This window comes from Melanaphis sacchari, unplaced genomic scaffold (genome assembly GCF_002803265.2).
Source record: "Melanaphis sacchari strain LSU unplaced genomic scaffold, SCAv2.0 Contig141_pilon_pilon, whole genome shotgun sequence".
Classification (NCBI taxonomy): Eukaryota; Metazoa; Arthropoda; class Insecta; order Hemiptera; family Aphididae; genus Melanaphis; species Melanaphis sacchari.
In genome coordinates this window covers 176,154-199,827 of record NW_020270600.1, presented here as the reverse complement: position 1 = coordinate 199,827, position 23,674 = coordinate 176,154, and the positions used below count along the sequence as shown (strand labels likewise).

At 32.8% G+C, this 23,674-nt stretch overlaps 1 protein-coding gene across 2 annotated transcripts in view; it reads right to left on the bottom strand.

Moving 5' to 3' along the window:
- Positions 1-23,674, bottom strand: part of LOC112591744 (zinc finger protein basonuclin-2-like) — an 81,115-nt gene that overhangs the window by 35,336 nt on the left and 22,105 nt on the right. For both annotated transcript variants that reach the window (XM_025335661.1, XM_025335662.1), the window contains exons 3-4: positions 20,910-21,059; positions 3,674-3,776 (exon numbers count right to left, since the gene is read on the bottom strand). In XM_025335661.1, the coding sequence (XP_025191446.1) occupies positions 3,674-3,776; positions 20,910-21,059 (253 nt within the window). The remainder of the gene's footprint in view (positions 1-3,673; positions 3,777-20,909; positions 21,060-23,674) is intronic.

The following is a 23,674-nucleotide window of genomic DNA, read 5'->3' as shown; positions in this document are numbered from 1 at the left end:
TTTGACGACGATAACGACGATGATGGCGACGACGACGATGAATATATATATGTACTATATTATCGTCGACGTGAATATAATTGAGTTATTAAAATATGATCTTTTATAAAATAGGTACAAAACATAATGCCATAATAGAACATAAATAATATTGTAATCTATAATATATTATCATTAGTTATAACGTATATATGTAAGTACAGAAGCAAACAAGGCATTTTCTATACGCAGTATACTTTTTGGCCAGATTCACCGTGTTTTCTCTCATACATTTTCTCTAACCACCCCGTCAGCCATCATCCCGGCCGGACGTTAATTGAATCTTTTTTCACTCACCACTTCCCGCATCCGCTGCAAACCCTTCTCTTTCATGGGGTCATTGCCGCGTAGTAGCTATAATATATATATTATATATTGCGTATTGTATACCACGGCGGCGGCAGCTTTTCGTAATACATTATGGTTGTGTGCGTCCAGTTAGGAACGTATATAATTAATCGACAGAATCGGCATTTGGCACAGAGAGGTAGAGTGGAGGAGAAAAGGAGATGCAAACAGTGTGAGAGGAAGTGAGAGAGATCGAAGGGGTTATGTATATACAAGGAACGGGGTAACCTACCATTAATCACGGGGCTTCTAGAGGTACGTCATCGACAGGGCCAGGCTGTATATATATATACGATTACGATGAGGTGCGTAGTTGTGCGTTCAGAGTGTATGTATATATGTATATAATATATATATATATATGGTTTATAATATGCCACCGACGTCGTATTTAAAATATAAATCGAAGGGCGTGGAAATCACTTTGTCATTCGAACGTACTGTAGTGTGTAATATTCTGCTACAGCAAGGGTTGTGAGCGCAAAATATAATTACACACATTTACACGCATTTCGGTATTCTGGTCCTGGTAAACAATAAGGAGATTTAGATGGTATCTTTTACATATATGTTGATTGGGTATCCGTTGGAGTTACTAACTGCTTTTTCAGCTTTCTCGATATACTATACGGTTGATTATCATATGGTGTTAATCTAATATTATTATAATTATTATTAGTATCATTTCATTATAAATAATATAATATATGGTTAAATTGGTGGTGTGTAAACACATATATATTATGAAAATGTATAACTCTTATAGGATATATATTTATATATACGATTTAATTTGTCGTCAGGTTTGGTCGAGAGAGTAGCTGCGTTCAGTTGCGAGATTTTAACATTTTATTTTTTTACACGGGTGGATGGGAGTTTTAATTAATAGGGAAAAAAACGAAATATGAAGCGATTTTCTCATAGCTGTGATCGCGGTCGTATATACAACAATAATGTAATAATTATACAACGCCATGGTGCGCGTGTGGCCAATTTCTTTTGTTCGGACGAGATTCGTCGTCGTCATGGTTAAGTGACGAACCGAGTCAGTCAACCTCACCGCTACAAAATAAAACGCGAAACTTCACAAGCAGAGAAAATAAAAATAATTTAGGTAATATAGGAGGTACCTACGTTGTCCATCGTATATGCAATTTACGAGAGTTAACCACACCTACAACAGCTATAAGTCTTCCGCACGTGACAAGCTTATGTTATAATGTTAAAATAGTTAAATATTATGTATACAGGTAAGATATACGCGGCGAGAACAGAATACTATGAGTACTAAATAAACTAATATTATATTAGTAATATATATATAATATATATCTATATGTTAATACGGTACAACGCACAACAGTATAGATAATTGAACTGTACGAAATTGATGTTTCGAAAAAAATAACTATCTGACCCACGGTAAATCTGTGAAAATTTCTCAAGAAGCTTATTATGTCCCGTTATAGTATTTCATATTATATGTGAGTGATACATAAAATAATATAACAGCTGACAGCCGTCTGAATAATATATATAAATAAACATTACCCAGAACACCGGCGCATACCTACTGTAAACGCGTTTTTAATCTGTCGAAACTTTATTATATACACACCGACTATATTATATTGTCAATCTTATTTTGACTTGACGGATAGGTATACCGTATTAAATTTTCAAAATGTCATTCCCTCGGCGGCGGTGGTGGTGGTGGTGGCGGATGTCCCCTTTACAATAATATAAACACGTATATTGGTTCGATTGCATGTAATCAATCTCTGCCGATTGCGCGGAAAGTCGTTTGACTGTATACATAGTATATATATAGGTATAACCTAACATCGTACTTCGTTTAATATGCGCGGATACCGCTGCGCCCAAGTCGACCGACATTTGTTTGCTGGAGTGTGTGTTACATATTCAATTGGCATTTGGCGTGGAAAACCTATACGGCTGTAAATATATATATATCTCAAACACAGTATATCAGGTATATGATATAACCTATAGCCCCTTAGATGGCGATTTATTTATTACGCACGTATATATGTACCTACGTATGTACGCTATTTCGTATAATATGTATAATATACATTGTACAAGCGCGTTTATATATTGCATATAGCGAACACAGGTACAATTCATTTACATTTACATATGTATAATGGTATATATATATATATTATTTCCCTATTTTCCTTATATTTTTTACGCCTTTTGTAACTTTTGGACGTTTGTTGTACATGTAATATGTAAGGGTTTATGGCACAGTTACGCGATGGCGGGTCAGAAAATGTTCGAGCATAAAAAACACTAAGTATATTTATGCGGTTTTTATACGGACCCAAGAAAACGTTATGCTAACAACGGTACTATACGCAGACCGACCGACGATGTGCTCATTTCCATACCGGTACCGGACCGCCTGATAGTGATAGATAATATTGCACTGTGGGGAATCGACTGTTTGTATTATAGTTTTCCATTTGGTTAATTGCGTACACCCTTAAGCCATTTCTCTCACGATCGTCGCCGCTGTTGTATTTTTGACACAACACTGCAGAGCAACGGGGTATATAATATACATAATACGCATATAAAACACTACAGAAACATCGTATGTTTTGCATATATAGTATATAAGTAAACAAAAAAAAAAAAATAAACCGTGGAAAAAAAAAACAATTGATTTCAGATTCAGGTCACTTTCATTCTCTCTCTCTCTCTTTCTCTCTCTTTCTTTGCCGCCGTTCATTTATGCTGGTATATAGGCTCTAAATGCCGAGAGTAAAATTTTGGGGGCTGGCGGATGGGTCGACTTTGGCCAAATCGATTTTCGCTTCGTCTCCAGGGAACTCGGCCTGTCCCCACCGCCCGCCATATAAACTAAACTGCATGTTTTATTAAACAGAAGCGTACATGGTTTTAGTCATAAAGCAAAGAAAAAAAAAGCAAAAATAAAAAGAAGAGAACAACGAGTGCAAAGGGTGTTAGGAAATATATTACCAGCCCCGCGGAGACTTCCGCAACCCTAAAAAATATAATAATAATAACAAAAGGGGTCTTAGATCTACGAAAAGAGCTATGGGATATGTAGGAGGAAAACGTGTCCATATATATAAGATATAAGTTCATAACGACCATTATCGGTTTGACCTAAGTCTAGGCCATAGCAATTTGTACGACGTGATGGTGTTTGAAAGAGATTATAGAAGTAATATTATAGAAGAACTTTTTATTATAATGAGATTTCTTAAAAAAAAATACTAAATGGTTCACTTACCGTGTGGGACCCATCCGTGACCGCATGCGTCGCAGAATCGTATGTGAAGTTTGCCAGGCGTAAAACAATCGCACACACATCCTGGTACCGTACATCTGATGGCCTGCAAAACAGTAAATTGATAATTTTTTTGTCATAATAAAAATAACACATAAACACAAACACACGCGTGCACAATACGAAATATTATATGAATCATTTTATAACTTTGGCTCACAAGCTCACATACCGTGAGAGCAAATGTATTAGATACGGTGATTCGTTTTTTTTTATATAACATATCTACGTATAACTATGTATACTAGCTATATACTACCACCAAAATAACAAAAGAATCGAAAAACAAACTGAGTTTCTTCGCTAGCGTATTATCATTATATTATTTTCTTTCTATCCGTTTCTCCCTTATTGTTCCAAACGTCAATCTGTCGTTTAATGAAGTCTCCCGAAGTCATTGTAGTACATACACACATATGGTTATAGATAGATATACATGTGTGTACACGGTAGATCGGTTTTGGAATAGGTGTGAAAAATAATAATAATAATGACGAAACGGCCCTCTTATACCGGCCCTTAATGTCGTAATAACAGACCGAGACTAAGATGATGGGTCATTGTCATTTGGTATGTGTTTAGGGAACCTATTGTGCCCCTTTTTTCATGTGTACCTATCTACCACTATATTTTTTATATATATATAGGGACTGTTCCGTCGCCATAACTATTCAATACGATTATTCGTTTTCGAAAATCATCATCGTTAAATAATAATAATTCGATATCACGAGTATCACCTGTCACACATACACACACACACATTATAAATGTATTCAGGAGACCAAGACACAGCGACCGTCCCGCGTAAGGCGCGCAAACAATAGCTTGTACCTAAGTATATTTAATAATATAATATATCCATAGCAAATAGGCTGTCGACGTTGATTCCAACTTACACGCTTACGATGTTTGTTTTAAATTATATACTCGTTGATTTGATTATTTATAAAAATAATTATTTATTTTTAATAATGCTTTATATTATAATAAGGTATAAAGTTTTATCAAACATAGCTTCAGAATAGGTAATATTATTTCATCGATATGTCATCATATTATCGAAATGTTTTATGTATTTACAATTTACCAACCAAAATATTATTATTATGATTTTATAATGAAAATAAGTGATAATCTTATATTAATGACTTGGTGAATAATTCCCTGGTTTATTGACGAATTTTTTATAATTTTTTCGCCAAACATCTTTATGCAATAAGCGGTGTGTATATTTTCAAAGCGACAGTATAAATAACAATATTATAGAATTATTAAACTACAATATCACCTTTCGTATAACTTTTTCATCTTACATATTGGTGTAAAATAATATAGATTTTACATGAGTTTTACAAGATTTTTCTTAAACAACAAAAACGTAATTGGCGTTAATAAAAGTTGTTATATTGTATTACGTATATATTATACATTATAGAGTTTTCTGGTTAAATATTTGGAACTATGCAGCTGATATATGATGGGAATATTATGCACAAAGGGTTGAAAATTACAGTCTGAAGAGTATACGAGAGTCCTGCGCAGGGGAGTCTGTGGCAGACGTGGAATATTGGCGCGTTACCCTCAGGCGAGAAGAGACTTGGATGAAGTTATAAAGCCAGTTTTCATCAATATATATACACATTAAATACTATAACCATGTTTATATTTTAAAGGTATATAATATATGATGCATATAATTTACACAAAAATTTAGATAAGAAATAAGAAAAACATGATTAAAACTATAATAAAAATCAAGTATCACAAGGAATCAAAACAATAAAAAGGATGGCAAATGGTTACCACTCTGCTGAACATAGTAGGTGTCGAGCGGGTTACTATTATGGGTAAAATTAATTTAAATTCAATGATGTATAATCATTATATACGAAAAATAATTCTGAATAGAAACACATTGTCAGCTTATATCACTAATATATTTCACGATTTTATTTTCGATACTTATAAATATTATCATATATTTTACCTTTAGTATTATAAAAATTGATATATTTTTCCGTAAATATCGTATTTATTATATTATTAATATTTATATATTAATATAATACATATTTATACGACATTTAATTAATCTATACAGATCAGAATTTAATAATATCTTTCTATAAATATCGTAAACAGCAAAAATGCATTCATGATATAAATAGATGTTATCCTTAAAAAAATTAAAAAAGTCAATGCATACAGTAAAATTTATAATAATATAGTATACGCAAAGTTTCCATGAATAATATTTTTAAATAATAACAAAATAATTGTTATCATTATTTATTGTTTAAATAAGTGATTTACCCAAATTTGAACTTAAAATGTCAATAAAAAATAGTTGTAAAAATTTCAAGTACGTATCTATGCTTATTCGTTTTGAATTATAATAAAAAAAACAAAAACCATTTGGGAAGAAAACCCGTTATTATATTTAGTGAAATTCTTCGTATAAATATTAAATTTAAACATTCATAAAAAATGTATTTGATCTTTTGGTAAAAATTTTTTTTTTAATATAATTTGCTAAACGTATAAAAAAAATTTGTATTAAATTTTTAAGTTTTAGGTATAAACAGAAAAATTGTAATGAATTTTTAGCTACAAAAGTATATTTTGTAATTTTCGAATTTCGTTAAATTCTAAATTTAAAGCTTATAAAAATATTAAATATTTAAATTGAATATTTTTTAATTAGAAAATAAACCAATTGTTAAGAACTTTGTATTAAATTTTAAAGCATTTTTTATCATTCATTATTTTTTTTATTGATATTTATAAAAAAAAAACCGAAATTAAATCAAAAATTTAATTTTTCTAAAGTTAGCTTGAAAAAAATCCATTTTCTAAATTATATCATAAATAGAATATGATTATAATATAAACACTTGGTGAAAATTTCAAGTTTTTGTTGTCATTAGTTTTTTAACTATAACAAAATAAACAAAATAAAGAAATTAATTTAGTTGACAACTATAGTTTATCATAAAAATTCTCATTTTTTCTCGTTTTCCTAATCATAAAAAAAAATATAGGGAATTTTTAATTTTGACCTCATTATAGTACAAACTAAATCCAATTTTCTATTTAAAACCACCGTCAAAGTTGAAAAGCATAGCATTTTATTTACTATTTATCGTGTACACATACATTAAAAAAAAAAAAAAAAAACATAACATACTTATCGCTTCGTTCTGAATCTGAAATTAAAATATCAAATATATTTGATACTTTTTTAATAGATGTCACTTCGAAGAGCGTGTTATCAATGTTAGACTATTAACAAAATAAAATAAATCGAAACAGATTAATATGTACTTTTTCACGTATTCATAATATAAATGTATATATTTTTGATGAATTTTAGTTATAAGAAAAACTGTTATATATGTTTATATATATTATCTAATATAACGTTATACTTTGTATGACAGTGGCGGTAAGTAAAATTTATTAAACACAGCAAAATAGTAATAATGCACAGTGTGCAGTATAGAGGCGGATGTATATTATATCTTTTCGTATAATGTATTATTATTATTTTTATCATAAATATAAATTGTATAAAGGTACATACGAGATATTAACGTATTATTATTATGTACAAAGTCGGTACAGACGTAAGTCAAGGGAACAGAGTCGGTAAATTAAATTCCGTTTTTCTTTGCTCTCTCGCGCATCCTTTAACCTCGCTGTCGACAGTAGACCGAAGAATATATAGGCATTAGTAAAGTTGTGGCGTTATGCGAAAGTAATAAATTCAAATATACACTTTTTATTTCTGTCTTTTCTCTCCCTCTTCTCTATCTTTCTCTTCTAACGACGGTGACGACGGCTGCTAAAAAGTATAATCGTCTCATACGCACGCTGCAGAGGGAGAAAGATTCACCAACGAGTCGGTTCATCAGCACCTCCAGCTGAAGTTATTTTATATGCAGTTCAAAGGGACGTTTTTTTATCGTAGCTATAATATATTATGATTATTGTGTTTTGCGAGAATGAGACACGTTGCTTGCTCAGTTTAAACTCGTTTATTTCTAGGGTAGGTGACGTATAATATTATATAGTATATACTATATTATATTATAGTATATACTGTTGCAGACTCGTCGTTTCTGTCCAACTCCCCACATATATCCTCGTCCTCCGACTATTCTTTTATATTTGACAGATTAAAATTACCCTCGTGGGGCGACCGTGACAGCGTAGCAACAACAGAAGCAGCCAATGTTGGAGAAACGAGAGCGCGCGGTGTAAATACGTTTATATATATGAGGTCAGTGTCAAGTAAATGATGTCTCTTCCACCGCCGCCGACCCCCAGCGTGTACGTTCCCTGGAGACTCGGCTGCTATGATTTATGCAAGTATATATTATGTGGCTATATATGTGTAGAGGTTTCCGAATATGTGTGCCTCTCGTCCTACAACTCCCGCGAAAACTATATGTCGAGACGGCAGACACGCGTATATATATGCATCATACGCATAATATACGTACGCGCGGGTGTAGTTTTTCAATTTATATTTCCGAGAGGGATTATTCGGGGATTTGCGACAATTGGCTGCAAAACGTTTTTATCGCCTCTATATATAAATAGTATAAAGAAAGGTACGCTTAGTATTTATATATAGGTGAACACGTATATGTGTATCTATATTATATAAAAGTACCTCATACCGATGGTTTAAACATTGATCGTCCTGGTGACTTATTACATCCGTGATGGCATAATAATAATATACAGCCGTACAAGAAAAGCGTTGACGCCGTTTTCCATCTGTCGTTTGCGGTGCCTATAATATACCTCTACACGATGTTATGATATGATAATAATATATATATATAATATTATAATGCATTGGGTTTGCACGAATAATGATCCCCAGAAATTCTTCACGGAACTGTGTATTTTATTTTTTTTTTTATAGCAAACTTGTACTAGGCTTTATAATTATATTTGCAATTACCAGTACGACATGTATGGTATGTCTTTACGTGTAATAATAATCGAAGGCGTTCAATGATTGAAGGTATATCTATACGACTATACATCTATTGGAGAACATATTGATTGATTAAATGAGGTATTTATTTATAAAGTAATAATGATATTTGTTGTTTAAGCCGTTTAAGAATACTGTACACGCAATTACCATCATACTATACCTACTATTGTTATTTATTATAATGACTTAGAATAATGAATACCAAAACTAGCATAATATTATAAAAACATATTCTCCATAGTTCGCTCTTTCGTGTAGTTATGGTACTAAATTTAATATTTTATTACAACGATAATTGACGAATTCGTTTTTTTTCAGCCGTTTTTGAGTGGCGAAATTAAAAAGCCATCGTCGGTCCCCACTATGTCTTGTAGAGCATTAGCATAGGGGTACGTTATTATATTATATAGTATTATATTTTCTCATAGTCTGCATTTTCCCGGGGCCCACTTGACGTGGCGGGCGTATAAAGGTATAAGCTGCACTATATAAGTATATTATGTATTATGTATATATAATATTATATTATACACAGCCACCCGTTGTTTACTGAACACTTCATCTCTACTACTTACTCTACCGGCCACGGTAGTTCAACGCTCAACCCTTCGATCAACAATGTAATTACGCCATTTTGACTTTTGCCATATTCTTCCCCCCGCGCGACGCGTCCTCACTTTTACCATCATAACCACCTCCAATCAGGGGATATAAGTTTTAACCCTATTGACGTGACGGAAAATTTGCGGTCATACAAACAAACTAGCTTTTTAATATTATAGTGATGGCTGTTTATTTTATTTTATTTTTAACCTTAACGTATTTGAGACATTTGTGTTTGGAGAATGTAATGGAATTCTTACTTTCTCAACATACTTAATACATACATTATTTTCAGATTAGCGTACATGTTTATCGTGTTTACTTAGCCACCGTATACCTTTAAGCGACAGACGCAAGTTAAAAAATAATATAATAGATATATGTAATTCTTAAATGGTAGATAGGTACAACGTGATTGCCGTCACAATCACTGATAGACGATTTAAGTATTTATTAGAATTTATAATATACGATGCTAGATAATTATTTCCGATAGGTAGTATAAATAAATTGAATAATTGATTAATATATTATGAGCAAGTCAAGAGTATAATAAAACATTCAGTTCCAAGAACGTAGTTGTCGCGATATTATAATTGCATCGGTGATGTCAACCCATCCATAATAAAATCTCATTTTATTCCCACGGAGACAACTTTTACAAACACGATTAGTTTATGATCGTTGGCCAAACCCCAAACCATAAATATATATAATAAATTTAACTGGAAATTGGTCAGTTTGCAGCGCGCAAAATATTATGTAATTACTTTTTTTTTTTTTTATGTAATTTATTTTGTGAAATGATTTTATGGTGAGAGATGAGATGGTATACGTAATACATGTAATATTTTTAAGTATAACAAAAAATGGTTTACCTTGTGAGCGGGGCAATGTTATCCGTGGCCAAGGAAATCTAGATGTGACGTTATTATATGATATCCATTTTTATATGCCATATGGCTATACGTGATAACGTGATATCATAAGAATAGTATTATACAAATATACATTAAATTTATTTTTATTTTTCAAATTTTATGGCGAATTATGAATATTTAATTATATAAATCCAACGTAATTTCACTTTCTATACAATTTAACACGAATTTTTGATGGAATATACTTAAATTTAGTGCGTATCATAATTTTATTTCTAATGTATAAGATATTGTATATATATAATTTATTAATTATTTAACTACTACACATATGTTATAAGATAATATACGTGGTATTTGTGTATAATGCGATTTTTGATTGAATAATATTATTGTCCTCATTGGATGATCTCTGTATTCAAAATCAAGAAAAATGTTTTAAAAGAGAAACAAATAATAAGTGTATATAATAGTAAAATGATGATGATACGAAAAAAATAAATACATACGACGGTTTGATGATTTTTAGAAAAATCGAAATTCGATGTGTAAAAGAATGCGAGACGATCAGACACGGCTACCATGCGACGACGACGAATTTAAGGCGAAGAGGATAGGGTAGTGGGAATCATATTTTTATACCATTATTATATTTATATATACATATACAAAAAGAGCTGACTGTCGTTCGATATTATTGCAGGTAGTACTCGCAATCATAATAGAAATATTATATTATTATTATTATCTGCGTCTGTACGCTGTGAACACCTATAACCTAACCCAAACGGTATATGTTTTAAGACGTAACGATTTGTTATTATAGGGTATCGGTGACCAGCCGAGAGCCACTCCACTCGACTGTTCGACCGTGCTACACGAGATAGCAGCGGTGACGGTATTCTTCGTTCAAGTGCATGCGTGTAACGATAGAAATTGCGGCACAGAGACCAATAGAGTCGAGTGATTGGCACATTTCTTTGTGTCACACCTATTGTGCGACAGTGCAGTATATTATGTAGTGTATATACGTACATATTGTATGGTGTACTCGTGCCAACTGACTGAAGGCCTTACAAAGGGGAAATCGAATTACTTGGATCGTCATCATCGCATTAGCGGAAATCTTCTACACCGGGGTGGCATAGATGGTAATCATATAAATATATATATAGGTACACACAATATACATTCATGCATAGGTATATATATATAACGTAGGTATATTCAGGTTCAGGAGCACTTTTGTATCCTATTATATACATTAAGGAGTGAGAGGGAGAGTGACATCGAATGTATTATATTATGCCGATGCGACCATAAAGGGATGCAAGGTAGTTGTCGACAGCGACAATGACGATGTATATATAATATAAATAAATGATTATTAGCAAATTTATAGGTTTATTTATATTATACCTAATAATTTATAATATTTTAAAACGAGTACCAATGTACGTAATATATGCATATTAACGTGAGGAAATTGTAATGGTCACGACTCAGTGAAAATTTGTATATTATTGTAAAATATATGTAGTACCCATATTAAAATATACTTGTATATTTATAAATTATAAATGTATTACAATATTGAATATACAGATATGAAATATGAGAAGAAAAGTATAGTGTACCGAGTGTAAATATAGTATAATAATATATGATACTAATTATAATATATTACCATTTAAATTCATTGCAATCTGAAGACCAAATCTCGCCCCCATACAACCTACGGGGCACATGACGAAGCTTTTTGCACAACGATGGATCTAAAGTGTACATTATACACTATGCGCTCGCGATACATATATGAGAAAGCATGTTTGCCGAAATCTGTACGACACATACGCTCACTATAGAGCATGATATATATGAATAATCACAATACCATGATATATATATATATATATTATATGTAGACACGGCGATAGCAACTGTAAAACGGAAAGACGATGACTGAGCATAAAATATTATAATAATTTGCAAGTATTATATTGTATTTGCACGCAACTGACCGTCGTTTGTTCGTTCGTGTGAACTTCTCAATTTATATTACCCTCGCACGACAGTTTTTTTCGATTACAGAGCAATATGCCAATGCATAAAAATGTATTATTAAATAAACGCAATACATTTATTGATAAACGGTAAAATTTCAGGGAAAAAATATATTTTGCATAATATAAATTATATTTGCAAAGGAAAATTGTGTTATATCATTCACCACGTGCGCAAAAATCATCGTACGCATGAGAAATAATAAATAATATTATTATATAAGTACCGCGGTATGTGTATAGTAGTCAAATTGTTTAGGCGTACATTATTGTATCATTATTATATTGTTGTAGGTATACCGCGTGTAACGCGAACTCCGCATGACACCTTGTTCTCCATAATATTCGATTAGGTATGTATACGTATATTATAATATTCACTTTTAGTTAGCTATAATTAATATAATATTATTATTATTATTATTATGTATGTCCACCCACGCGGCTACGCACGTTCCTAACGGAAAACATTTTCTATGACTGGCACGACACGCGCGACGAACATACACACCGGAATTACCGTATCTGTTTGTTTTCCGAACCGGCCCGTCGGAAGGATTTTTTTAAAGGGTGGTGGAGGGTTTTCGCGTGAGACGGTGGGCGGGACAGAGCGATAAATTAAAATAAAGATTTTCCAATCCCTTCCCTCACTCCTGAGATGGCGTGTCCTAGCGCAGTTATAACCATACTATATATTATATATAGATACGTTCATTATGTATAATATATACAGTATCTGGTTATAGGTATATAAAGGGGTACGAGTGGCTTGTATGCGATATGGTCGGTCGCCGCGCTTGACACACAACTCACTCTCTCCACCGTCGCAGTTATCTGAGTCGTATATACATTATACATTATAAATGCGCGTGTATTTATATGCAGGTATAAAGGACGCATGACACGGTAGGGCGGTCAACCCGCCCCATTCTATATATTTATATTATAGCAGATTGTGTGTATGTGTAGGCGTTAACTGCACTGGTGTATAATACGCACGTCGCCACGCGATTTCCATGTATTACACGTCGACACGACACGGTATCCGACGCCTCGTCCTACGTTCCGATGAGGCGAGAGGGTGTGTTGTTTGCGGGTTGTTGCTGAACATGTTGTAACAAAACGGTCGGTGGGCCGATAAAACGACCGAGATTATAAATACACGCGTTTCATGGTAAAATTTATACGTTTACCTATAACAGTGAGCAAGCGGACAAGTAGGTGTTGTGTGGTGGTGGTGAAAGAGTAGGGTGGACACACGAAATCGTAAAGTTGCGGGTTTTGCATTGAGAGAAATTTAATATATATATATATTCAAAAAGCGTCCGACAAGAAACCCGTTGAAAAAAAAGCATCGCAGTCGAACACGATTAGATATTACGAACGCGTAAGAATGCGCTTTGCGTGGAATGAGCGAATTAATATATTTTTTATTATTACTATTATATTATTATTTGTGCATATTATATATACAACTATACACTCGTTTATTATATAATACGATATAATAACATTATCATAATCCCGATCACGCGGTGGTCAATTAACGATAATAACACGCGCTTTGTAATAGAAAACTGAGCTCACAATAAAATAATATTATAGTTTAGATTAAGCCATTTATATATATATAGGTAGCTTATACTATGGTTTATCTCATAAGCGCAAGCGTGAGAGGTCTACGTGCGCGAATTTTTTGGATAATCTTAAATGATGCGGTGATTTTCAATGATCGATTTTACATAATATATATCATCAAAATGAAATAGTATAATAACGTTATCATAACAATGTAAGAAGAAAATTGAATGTTGTTCAAAAATGACAAGCACGGTCTTTGATGTAAAAAAAAAAAAAAAATAAAAAATTAGAAGAAAAAAAACAACCACAGTTAAATATTATATTTTTAGAACAATCTGTATGACGTATGTATTAAGACGTATTTTTAAAAATGATTGTAATTTCTTCTTTGTCGGTCATATTCTAGATATTTCTACATAAAATTGTACATACATTTCTAAATAATATGTGTATCAATGTATGTTATGGTCTTACAAATTTGTCGACGATTCATTGTTAATTACCTAGGACGTTTGGGGTTTTCGTCGTAATATTATGATCTATGTCTCTCTCGCATATGCACACCGCGGAAGATTGTTGTGTAGGATTGATTTGTGATCGTTTTCATCATTTTCTCACGGTATCAACATAACTTTCGTCGCACGCGCTTTGTGTATATATTAATATATATTATTTATAGGCCTACACATAGACACACAAGTTATTTTCACATCGCGTGACGACCGAACGTGAAACTAAACAAGAACAGCCTCATCTTCGTCACTGATATACGTTGTGTAATGCATATGCATATTATCTTATAGCGTAGGAATACCATTTCGGTAGGTTCTAGGCGTATATTATGTACATAAGTAGGTACTAAGTATACATGTAAATGTATATACTATTTTTGTATTAAAGCGCACGCGGGTTTGTAAACGACGAGATAGTATTGTATATATATATATATATATAAGCTTATACATAAATATAAATATTTCGATATCCCACGTATATTAATTGTAATATATATATATATATATACGAGTATACATCTATAAGGACTACGACACACACGACGAAGTATTCTCGGAGTGTATAAATATTTTTTTCGCTTGGCAAATAATAAACAGCAATGCTGAGTAGGTATCACGGATGCGGCGAAGACCCTTGTATAAAATAAGTTTTCCGTCCGGACTTTGAAGATGGTAGAAGTGGGGATTGGGATTGAAGGAAATATGTATGCTTGCAATATTTTAATAACAGTTATAATATTCGTAATTAATCTCTGGGAAATTCCAGTCCCAGTCTATATGTACATTGCGCATACATATTCAAAAATAATGAGCCACGGGGACATGCCCAGTAAGAGGAGTACGCTTATTATATATATTATATACATATTATATATAATAATATATAGGTACACGAAGAACCTTCGGGTTTGCTATGCGCCGCATTAATTAAAAAAAAAAAAAAAATGTATGAAAATAATAACAACAATGATGTTTGCCAGCGGAGAGTTCAAGTGGCTACGGAGTACATTTAGGCGAGTCAGATTTATACGCAATAATATTGTGAACGTATTCGTAAAAGCGTCGTTACTGCTGGTGGTGAGGGGGGTGGGAGGGACATGCCGTTTTTTTGATGAGTATACACGGTGAAAATCGTACATAATATTCAGTGCGCCTATTTTAAGCTGTGTCCATAAAAAATATATACCTACATACGGTCTACAGATATAATTTATTCAATACTACAAATTATTTTTATTTTTTTTTTTTGGAAAGGGAAAAACTCGACATATTGGGGGATTTCGAGTAGCGATTGTTAAACGGATAATGAGTGCGATGATTAGCATATAATTTGAATTGTTCCCGTTGTCGTTACGTTATAGTTAACCGAAATTCTGAAAGATATGATGTGTGGGTTTTCTGTTGGCTTAGCATCGGGTGTAGGTACTCGATTATTTCTCCACTTACAATATTGTTGTGCGGCGATGTCCAGGTTTACACGCGCCCGCACACATGCATACAGACAGACACTGACACACGCGCTCACCATTGTATCCCGCTTGGCTGACTAGTCCTGTGGTCGTGATTGTATCAAGGACTCGTCGTGAGACAACCATCTCTGTAGCTTAGGACGATCGATTTGTATAATGTTAATGTATACGCGTTTGAAATCCATATATAATATAAATATATAATAATTTTATGAATATTACTTTACGTCGCCGCGCTTGCCGTTTTTCCAATTAGTTTCGATTTGTTTTTTCACTCGAAAATACGAGACGACAATTAATTTAATAATATATCGCGTGTATCATACAAGGCACATGCAATACGCCCGCAGCGTTCCATAACCGGGTGTGGGGCGGCGGACACCACATAAATCAATCACGTGGTGACCGTGCAACGTGCGGCAATGACGCAGATTGACCGAAATCTATTTTATTTTTAAATGGATTCTTTCTATACTACAGTCGCCATGGCTATAATCACATTTTTAACATATAAAAAGCCCTGCTTATTTCATAGCTGTCGCATGAATGGAATAAATATTATTATTTAGATATAATATAGATCCCTCCTATATTATAAATGCTACTCATCAATTTGAGTTAGGTACAGAAAGTATATATGTATAATATATTATTATAAATTATAATTTTATATATTTGTTTTAAAAATATAGTCACCGTGTATTTCGTTACGATATAATATAATATTTTTGCAGTGAGGTATCTTTATATAATTTATAGTATATATAAACAACTATAATATAGGTACTGTATATTATAATATGCTCACTCACACGCATATTATAGGTATAAATAGTATGTGCACCATAAAATGTAATTTCCATATACGTAAAGGGTTGCGGACGGCGTCGCCCCCTCTGCTGACACTGGTAGGTCGGTCAACCTATATTGTAATTTGTATTATTATTATTATTATTATTATTATTATTATTATCCGTTATTGTTGTGAGCGCGCATGGAAAGAGCGTATATTAACCGATAACGTGTGGCACGAGGGAGAGGGATTTGGTAATACAGAGAGAATGATTTAGTAATACGGGGAGATGGACTTGGTGAAAGAGAGAGAGAAAGAGAGAGAGATACAACTGCGCAGAGTGACTAAAGCAGGATAACCTGGAATGATGCAAGATGGACGGTTATATATCGCTGCGATAGATTGGCGGCGCAGGAGATAGTTGGGGGATATTGACCTGTCAACGGGGACCGGATGGAATTAATGCTGAACCCTTTTGCACACATACCTAAGTATAGTATATATATATTATACAAAATACACACACTCACTGTAGTTATATATATACACACAGATACAAGCTGTAGTGGCCATCACGTGCCGTTTTACATGCGCGAGTGCAACTTTACTGTGCTGTTTGTGGTAATGGGTAGGGGTAAATAAGGGGGGTACAACAGGCAAATTATAATCCCTTCAGTTTCTATGCCGGAAGAAGGGTCTCCATACCCACTGCATACAGCGTCACGAGTTTAGGGTTTATAGTAGCCCATACTACTAATATATTATTATAATGCATATTATGTTCACTATATACGTGTATATATATATATAAACGTGTAACATATTATCTTTAACTTTATATTATAAATGCACGGTAAACTCGTTCAGATTTTAATTTTCTATCACATTGGATCGGTTTTGCGTATTAGAGTTGTTATTGTACAATAATATTAGAAGTAGTAACAGTAGTAATAATAAGTAGTAATAGAATAGTAGCGGCAATAGAAGTGGTGACACGTATAGTTAACATCACATAAAAATATTTCCGCCGTTACGGTCATAAAAGGTTCATATAGATTATTTAGTATAATATTGTAACGTATTAAACTTATCTATAAAAATGCTCGTGTGCGTTTATAGATGTGATATTATGGTCGTTGTCGTAGTGTGGCATAGGTTTTAGCGATGAGAAAAGGAGACAAAGAAAAAAAAGGGGGTGTAACGTCATATTTTGGCGGCGATAGAAGAGTCGATGCGGCAGTGGTGTCCGCCTAGAGATAATGATCTTCGAGAGACCGCGGGCCAAGAAATATATTACATTATTTATACAAAATTGGTTGCAGGTGTTTCATCATTTTTATTATTATTACACACATACCGCTTTTTTCTCCTCCTCTTGTACCTGCCTATACCAGTACCTGTATATATTGCCCGGCAGTTATACGAGAGGCAATCTGCGGCGGCCCCAGTGACAGACACCCTGTAATCAGCCCCGAGATGACAGTCACGTACCTTTTATATATGTGTGCATCTCATCTCCATAATAATATGGTACTACTACTATTACTACTACTACTACACATTCACACATATATACATTATACTCGTCGATCGATGTCCTCTAGTGTGCAGGTATATACATACTAATAATATACGTCGTGTGCACATACCGAGTGCTTTAGTCGTCGTCGTCGTCGTCGAAGTCGTCGTAGTTCGTCGTTCAACCGGTCCGAGCACGGAGCTCATATAAAAGTAAAAAAAAATAAAAAACGCCCACAGGCCTACCGGTACCTCTAATCATAATGTAATGTCCGGGCCACTCAAAATTGTTACTGTCATTGGCATACCCACTCGCATACACACACACATACATGTATATATATATATTCGATGTCATAATGTCAATTTCGTATGTATATAATTTCTACCCACCGTGTTCGGCCAGTATCTCTCTTTCTCGCTGTAGGTAAATCGAAAAAAATATCATAACCGCAACGCACGTGAATCGAATGTTATTATTATTAGTATATAATGTATGTAGTATGTACGTACGGTGAACGATTGTCATACGCAATAGACACAAGTATAATTATTGCTATACGACAATAAGGTCCTAAATATAATTGGTAGAATAACCGCAAGGTCGTCGAGTGTAATGGTGACGAGGACGCATCTGAACGGTAAAATTCGTATAATATATATATATATTTCGTAGCAAATGCACACACACACACACACACACACACACACACACACAAAACTGTCATATTATAATATTATATGATATATTTATTAATGTGGTGTATTATACAACAGACGTTAAAAATGTCAAGTGCTTCCGTCACATGTTATTGAATTTAATATTGTCGCGCATCAATTAAAACCCAACTCGATATCGTTAGGTTTTTCTATTCTATCGTTGTGTCCCCTCGTAAAAATAATAACATACACACTTGCCCAACTCGCGCGCGCGCGCCTACACACACTCGCTCACACACAACACATGCAACTCCCTCGAAAATTACAAAATCGTGGCGTTGTGCGGTGCTAGGCACGACAACGACGACGACGTCGCGACGCTGTGTAATTGAAATTGATCGAGCCGATCGGGCGCGACGCCTGTCACGGCCCATTAAAAACGAGCGTCAATATATATATATATGTGTATAGATAATGTATATGTGTATAAGTGTATATAAGTATAACGAGGGAAAACGACACTACACGCGGGGCACATACACATGTACGCAGTCAATAGGGTATTATATTTACACCGTAAAAGTGTGTGTGTATTTCTAGTGGTCGTTATCGCATTGTTATGTATTATATTATTATTATACATTTATAGTATAGCTAAAGTGTGCGCACAAGTACGCTATAATATTGTAGTGTAGAAGACGGGCGTGTAATGTAAATGTAAATGTAAGGAAACAGTATTTGTAAGTGTAGGTATATAGTTTTTTTAAGTTTTACGCAGTGAATTTAAGAAAACGCCGTTGAATTTCATTCTAGCCTATTTGTTTTCCTTATACCATTGCCACGACCTTTATATATATGATATGTTATAAATTATAATATATTTTAGGGTATACGTAACGTATCACAATTGGATTTATAATATAATACAATATACGTGACTACACGACCAGGCAGTAGTAATATATATATATATATATATATAGAGCGAAATCGAAATGGAAATTATGTAAAATAAAACGGGTATATTATTATAATATTATAACCGATGTCGGGCAGCTATCGCTCGGCAGAGGCTGTCAATATCGGCCGGCAGATCGATGGGTATTTTGCCGTTTACCGAACACTGTATAAATTATTATTTATTATTATATTATATATATGTACGCATCAGTCTATCTTCACTTCAAATGCAAATCATAAAATCTGACGTCGGTATTGATGGATGAGCAGCAGTCGAAAGGGGGGTGGAGTGTGGAACCCGTCAACGACGACTTTACGACTATTACGACGATGACGACTATACGCTATTACTGCGGCGGTACGAGCGTTTCACTCTAATAGGTCCACATTTCATGAAAAAAAATCCTTCAGCAGAAGCTATATATATGTGTGTATGTCGTGTATGTATATAACTGTAAGAAACCCGATAGCAATTATTTATTTATTGTTATTATTCGTATACACTATACGCATATAATATAATATTATAAAATATAGTATTCTAACCCGGCATGTGAATATGTGATAGTGTGATACGAATAGGTTTACGTATATAGTTTAAGTACATAATAATGGTGGCAATGACGATAACCCAGTGTCCCTATAGCTATATCTCATATAAATTGAAGATCCGTTGCTGCAATAATGCAGTGAGCGGTGTGAAACACAACAAACAACACGTTTTTTTGCACGGAAAAGCGTATAATATTACACTATGAGAATAAAAATGAAATTAATTTCGTATATCAAGCGTGTTCATCGTATGTTATATATATGAAAACGAAGACGTCGATATTATATTATACCTATTCTATAAAGTATATTTTTATCGTATCGTCTGCCGTCGCGTAGAGATAGCGATGAACATATCACTTTATTCAAATTATATACTCATACCCAATAATTCGTCAATTACTTTTTAAATCGTACGAGTACAATGTTATATACTATATATATACATAAATACCCTTCGCAAAGATAAACATAAATAAGTACGCGTCACATCAGTGGTACGTATATATTACTCTGTATGTGTATGGGTATGTGTGTATCGTAAAATAATGTTTTTTCTGTACGTACAGTGCATATTGTTGGAGGCATGGCCATTTGCGGAGGATCCGAAGACGTCCGGGAAGGTCGGATGGGCATTGGGGGTGGTTGCGGTACGATCGGCGGCACGCTGGCTCCGGCCATCTCAGGCCGCAGAAACCACGATGCAACTGAAGCCCACTGGAAAAAACAAAAAAAAAAAACCGTACATAAGTTAATTGTTATAAAAAATTATGATTATAGTAAAATTATGGAAAACAAGGTGATAATTTATAAATTTGATTTTTTGTACGTATTATAAACGGATAATATCAGGACAAATTGCTTGCGGTAAACATATTTATGTACATATATCTATAACGAATTATTATAATTATAATTATTGTTGTTTTTTTCAAGTGCGGGATACGCATCAAACGTAACACTGTACCTGTCACTATGTTTAGGTTAAATACGTATCTTTATAGAAAATATAATATGCTATATATATATAACACACATTAACAACTTTCCGGCTGTTAAAAGACTTGATTCAAACGTCGGTTAATTAGTAAAACGCATGAAGGACACTTGATAGTTTGTTATACATATTTTATTATATTATATATTACAGACTTACTAATGTTTATATATACATAGAATTCGATCAACTCTGCGAAGACTATCGACAATAATATAGTACATAACATACATACGAGTATTAAAATCATTAGCGCAGCTGATTCAGTATTTTTTCTTTGTAACCGAGCCACTTGTTCGAAAAGAAACATAAAGAAAAATTGTATATACATAATATAGATGTATACAGTAAGTACAGCGAATAGCACTACAATATAATAATTATGTAATTGTAATGTTTGTCGATGCTACTGCATAATTTATGTTATAATTTTTTTTCTTATACACCTTCTTTTCCGTGTGCACATCGAGATTTAAACTGCACTCTTAACATTACTGTTACATTGATTTTTGAGTGTTACGGCCCTTTCAAGTCCATTGCCATTAGTATCTGTGGACATCACTCATCACTGCACTCCATTAATCTCAATAACGTAATCATCTGTAGTACTTTAAATGTATTTGATATCCATTTCATATATTATGTACCTACTTATACTTAATGCAGTAAATATCGCTTCTTGTTCTTAAATATTGTTAATTATTTTATGAAATTAATAAAAAATTAGATTTTGTGACTTTATTTTTAAGCATTTAGATACCCAATTCATCTTCTCTTGTACTTATTCTAGATAGATCCAATAGTAAATATAATCGATATAACATTATATGACATTATATAATCCCTTTACATCGTATCTCTAAATGGTGTTCGTAATATTCTTAAGTAGTAAACGAAAAATTGTTTTAAATAATTCGTTAATACACTGCACATAAATCGTAAACAATAATTATGTTATCAATAAATGACTGTGGTAATTAACTTGTAGAAATTATGATTTCTACGTGATTTTTTATATTATTAACTATTAAAGTTATAATACAATATTATAATATATTATAATATAACATCAAATAATAATGGTTTTATGTATATACAAAATATGTATAACCGTGAAGATAAGTTTGAAATTTTACATTAATAGGCTAATTACCAGTACCTAATATACATAAACATACATAAATGTATACAGAACGATTTAAAATGTATAGTACAGTTATTTTATTACATACATTTAAAATATTCATAATAAAAAACAATTTTTAATATGAAAGTTTTATTTATTTAAAATGATTAGTAATTTTTATATATTTTTACCACATTTTAGGGAGGATTTAGGAGTTGGCTAAATAAATTAAAATAGGAATCTATACCTTTTTTACAACTATAATTTTAAAAAGAATTCTTAGTAGAGAGATATTTGGATACAACAAATTAAAATTTGAACGAACAGCTTATGAGATAAATATACTTAAAGTTTTAATCAGATTGACTAACTTAGCTGTAATATAAATTTCGAATATGTTGATCTGTATGTATAATTAAAAGAAACGACGTTTATTTAACTCGGGTAAGCTTAATAGTGCTTTTACGTGATATTAATAAGCAATTTTCTTGTATGTGTGCGTGTGTGTTCGTTTATTGTGTACATGTACGTCAATAACAACGGCAACGTGGCAATGGCAGTTTATCCAGTGTATAACGGTAGCGAAAGGATAGGGCGAGAGACGAGCCGAAACGTTCTCGCGAAGCAAGTGTATAAAATAATATAATAGTTTAATACACTATAATATATAAGTACTGTGCACATATAAAATGTCGCGTGTCCGATATAGGGGCCAAAAAGGTCAAAGTCGCTGCAACCTAGCAGGAGCGGCACGATAGTAACGAAATAATGACAGCAATAAAAAGGAAAAAAAATAATAAAAATAAAGAGAAAAGTATGTTATATTAAATATACGCTGGACACGCGAAAAACTTGGAGAAAATATTGTATATTGTACATTGTCTACATGGTTGTTGCTGCTATTTATGCTATTATAATGGTGCTGGCGATAGAGCACAGCGCGTGTGTATGATATTCTATCTATTTACAGAGTAACACTGTAGGTACTTATAAAATCTATGTTTTGGTTGTTGTCATGCGGAGATCGACAATCAAAATCGTATGATCATATGAATATAGGTAATATAATATAATATTCTATTAAACCAATATGTAGTTTAAGCCATAAGGAGAAAAAAATATTTGCAAGCACTCATTTTGTTTTGATTAATTTATTTATTTTTTAAGTGTGTTCTTAAAAGGTCAAATCTATGTATTTATATATCTAAT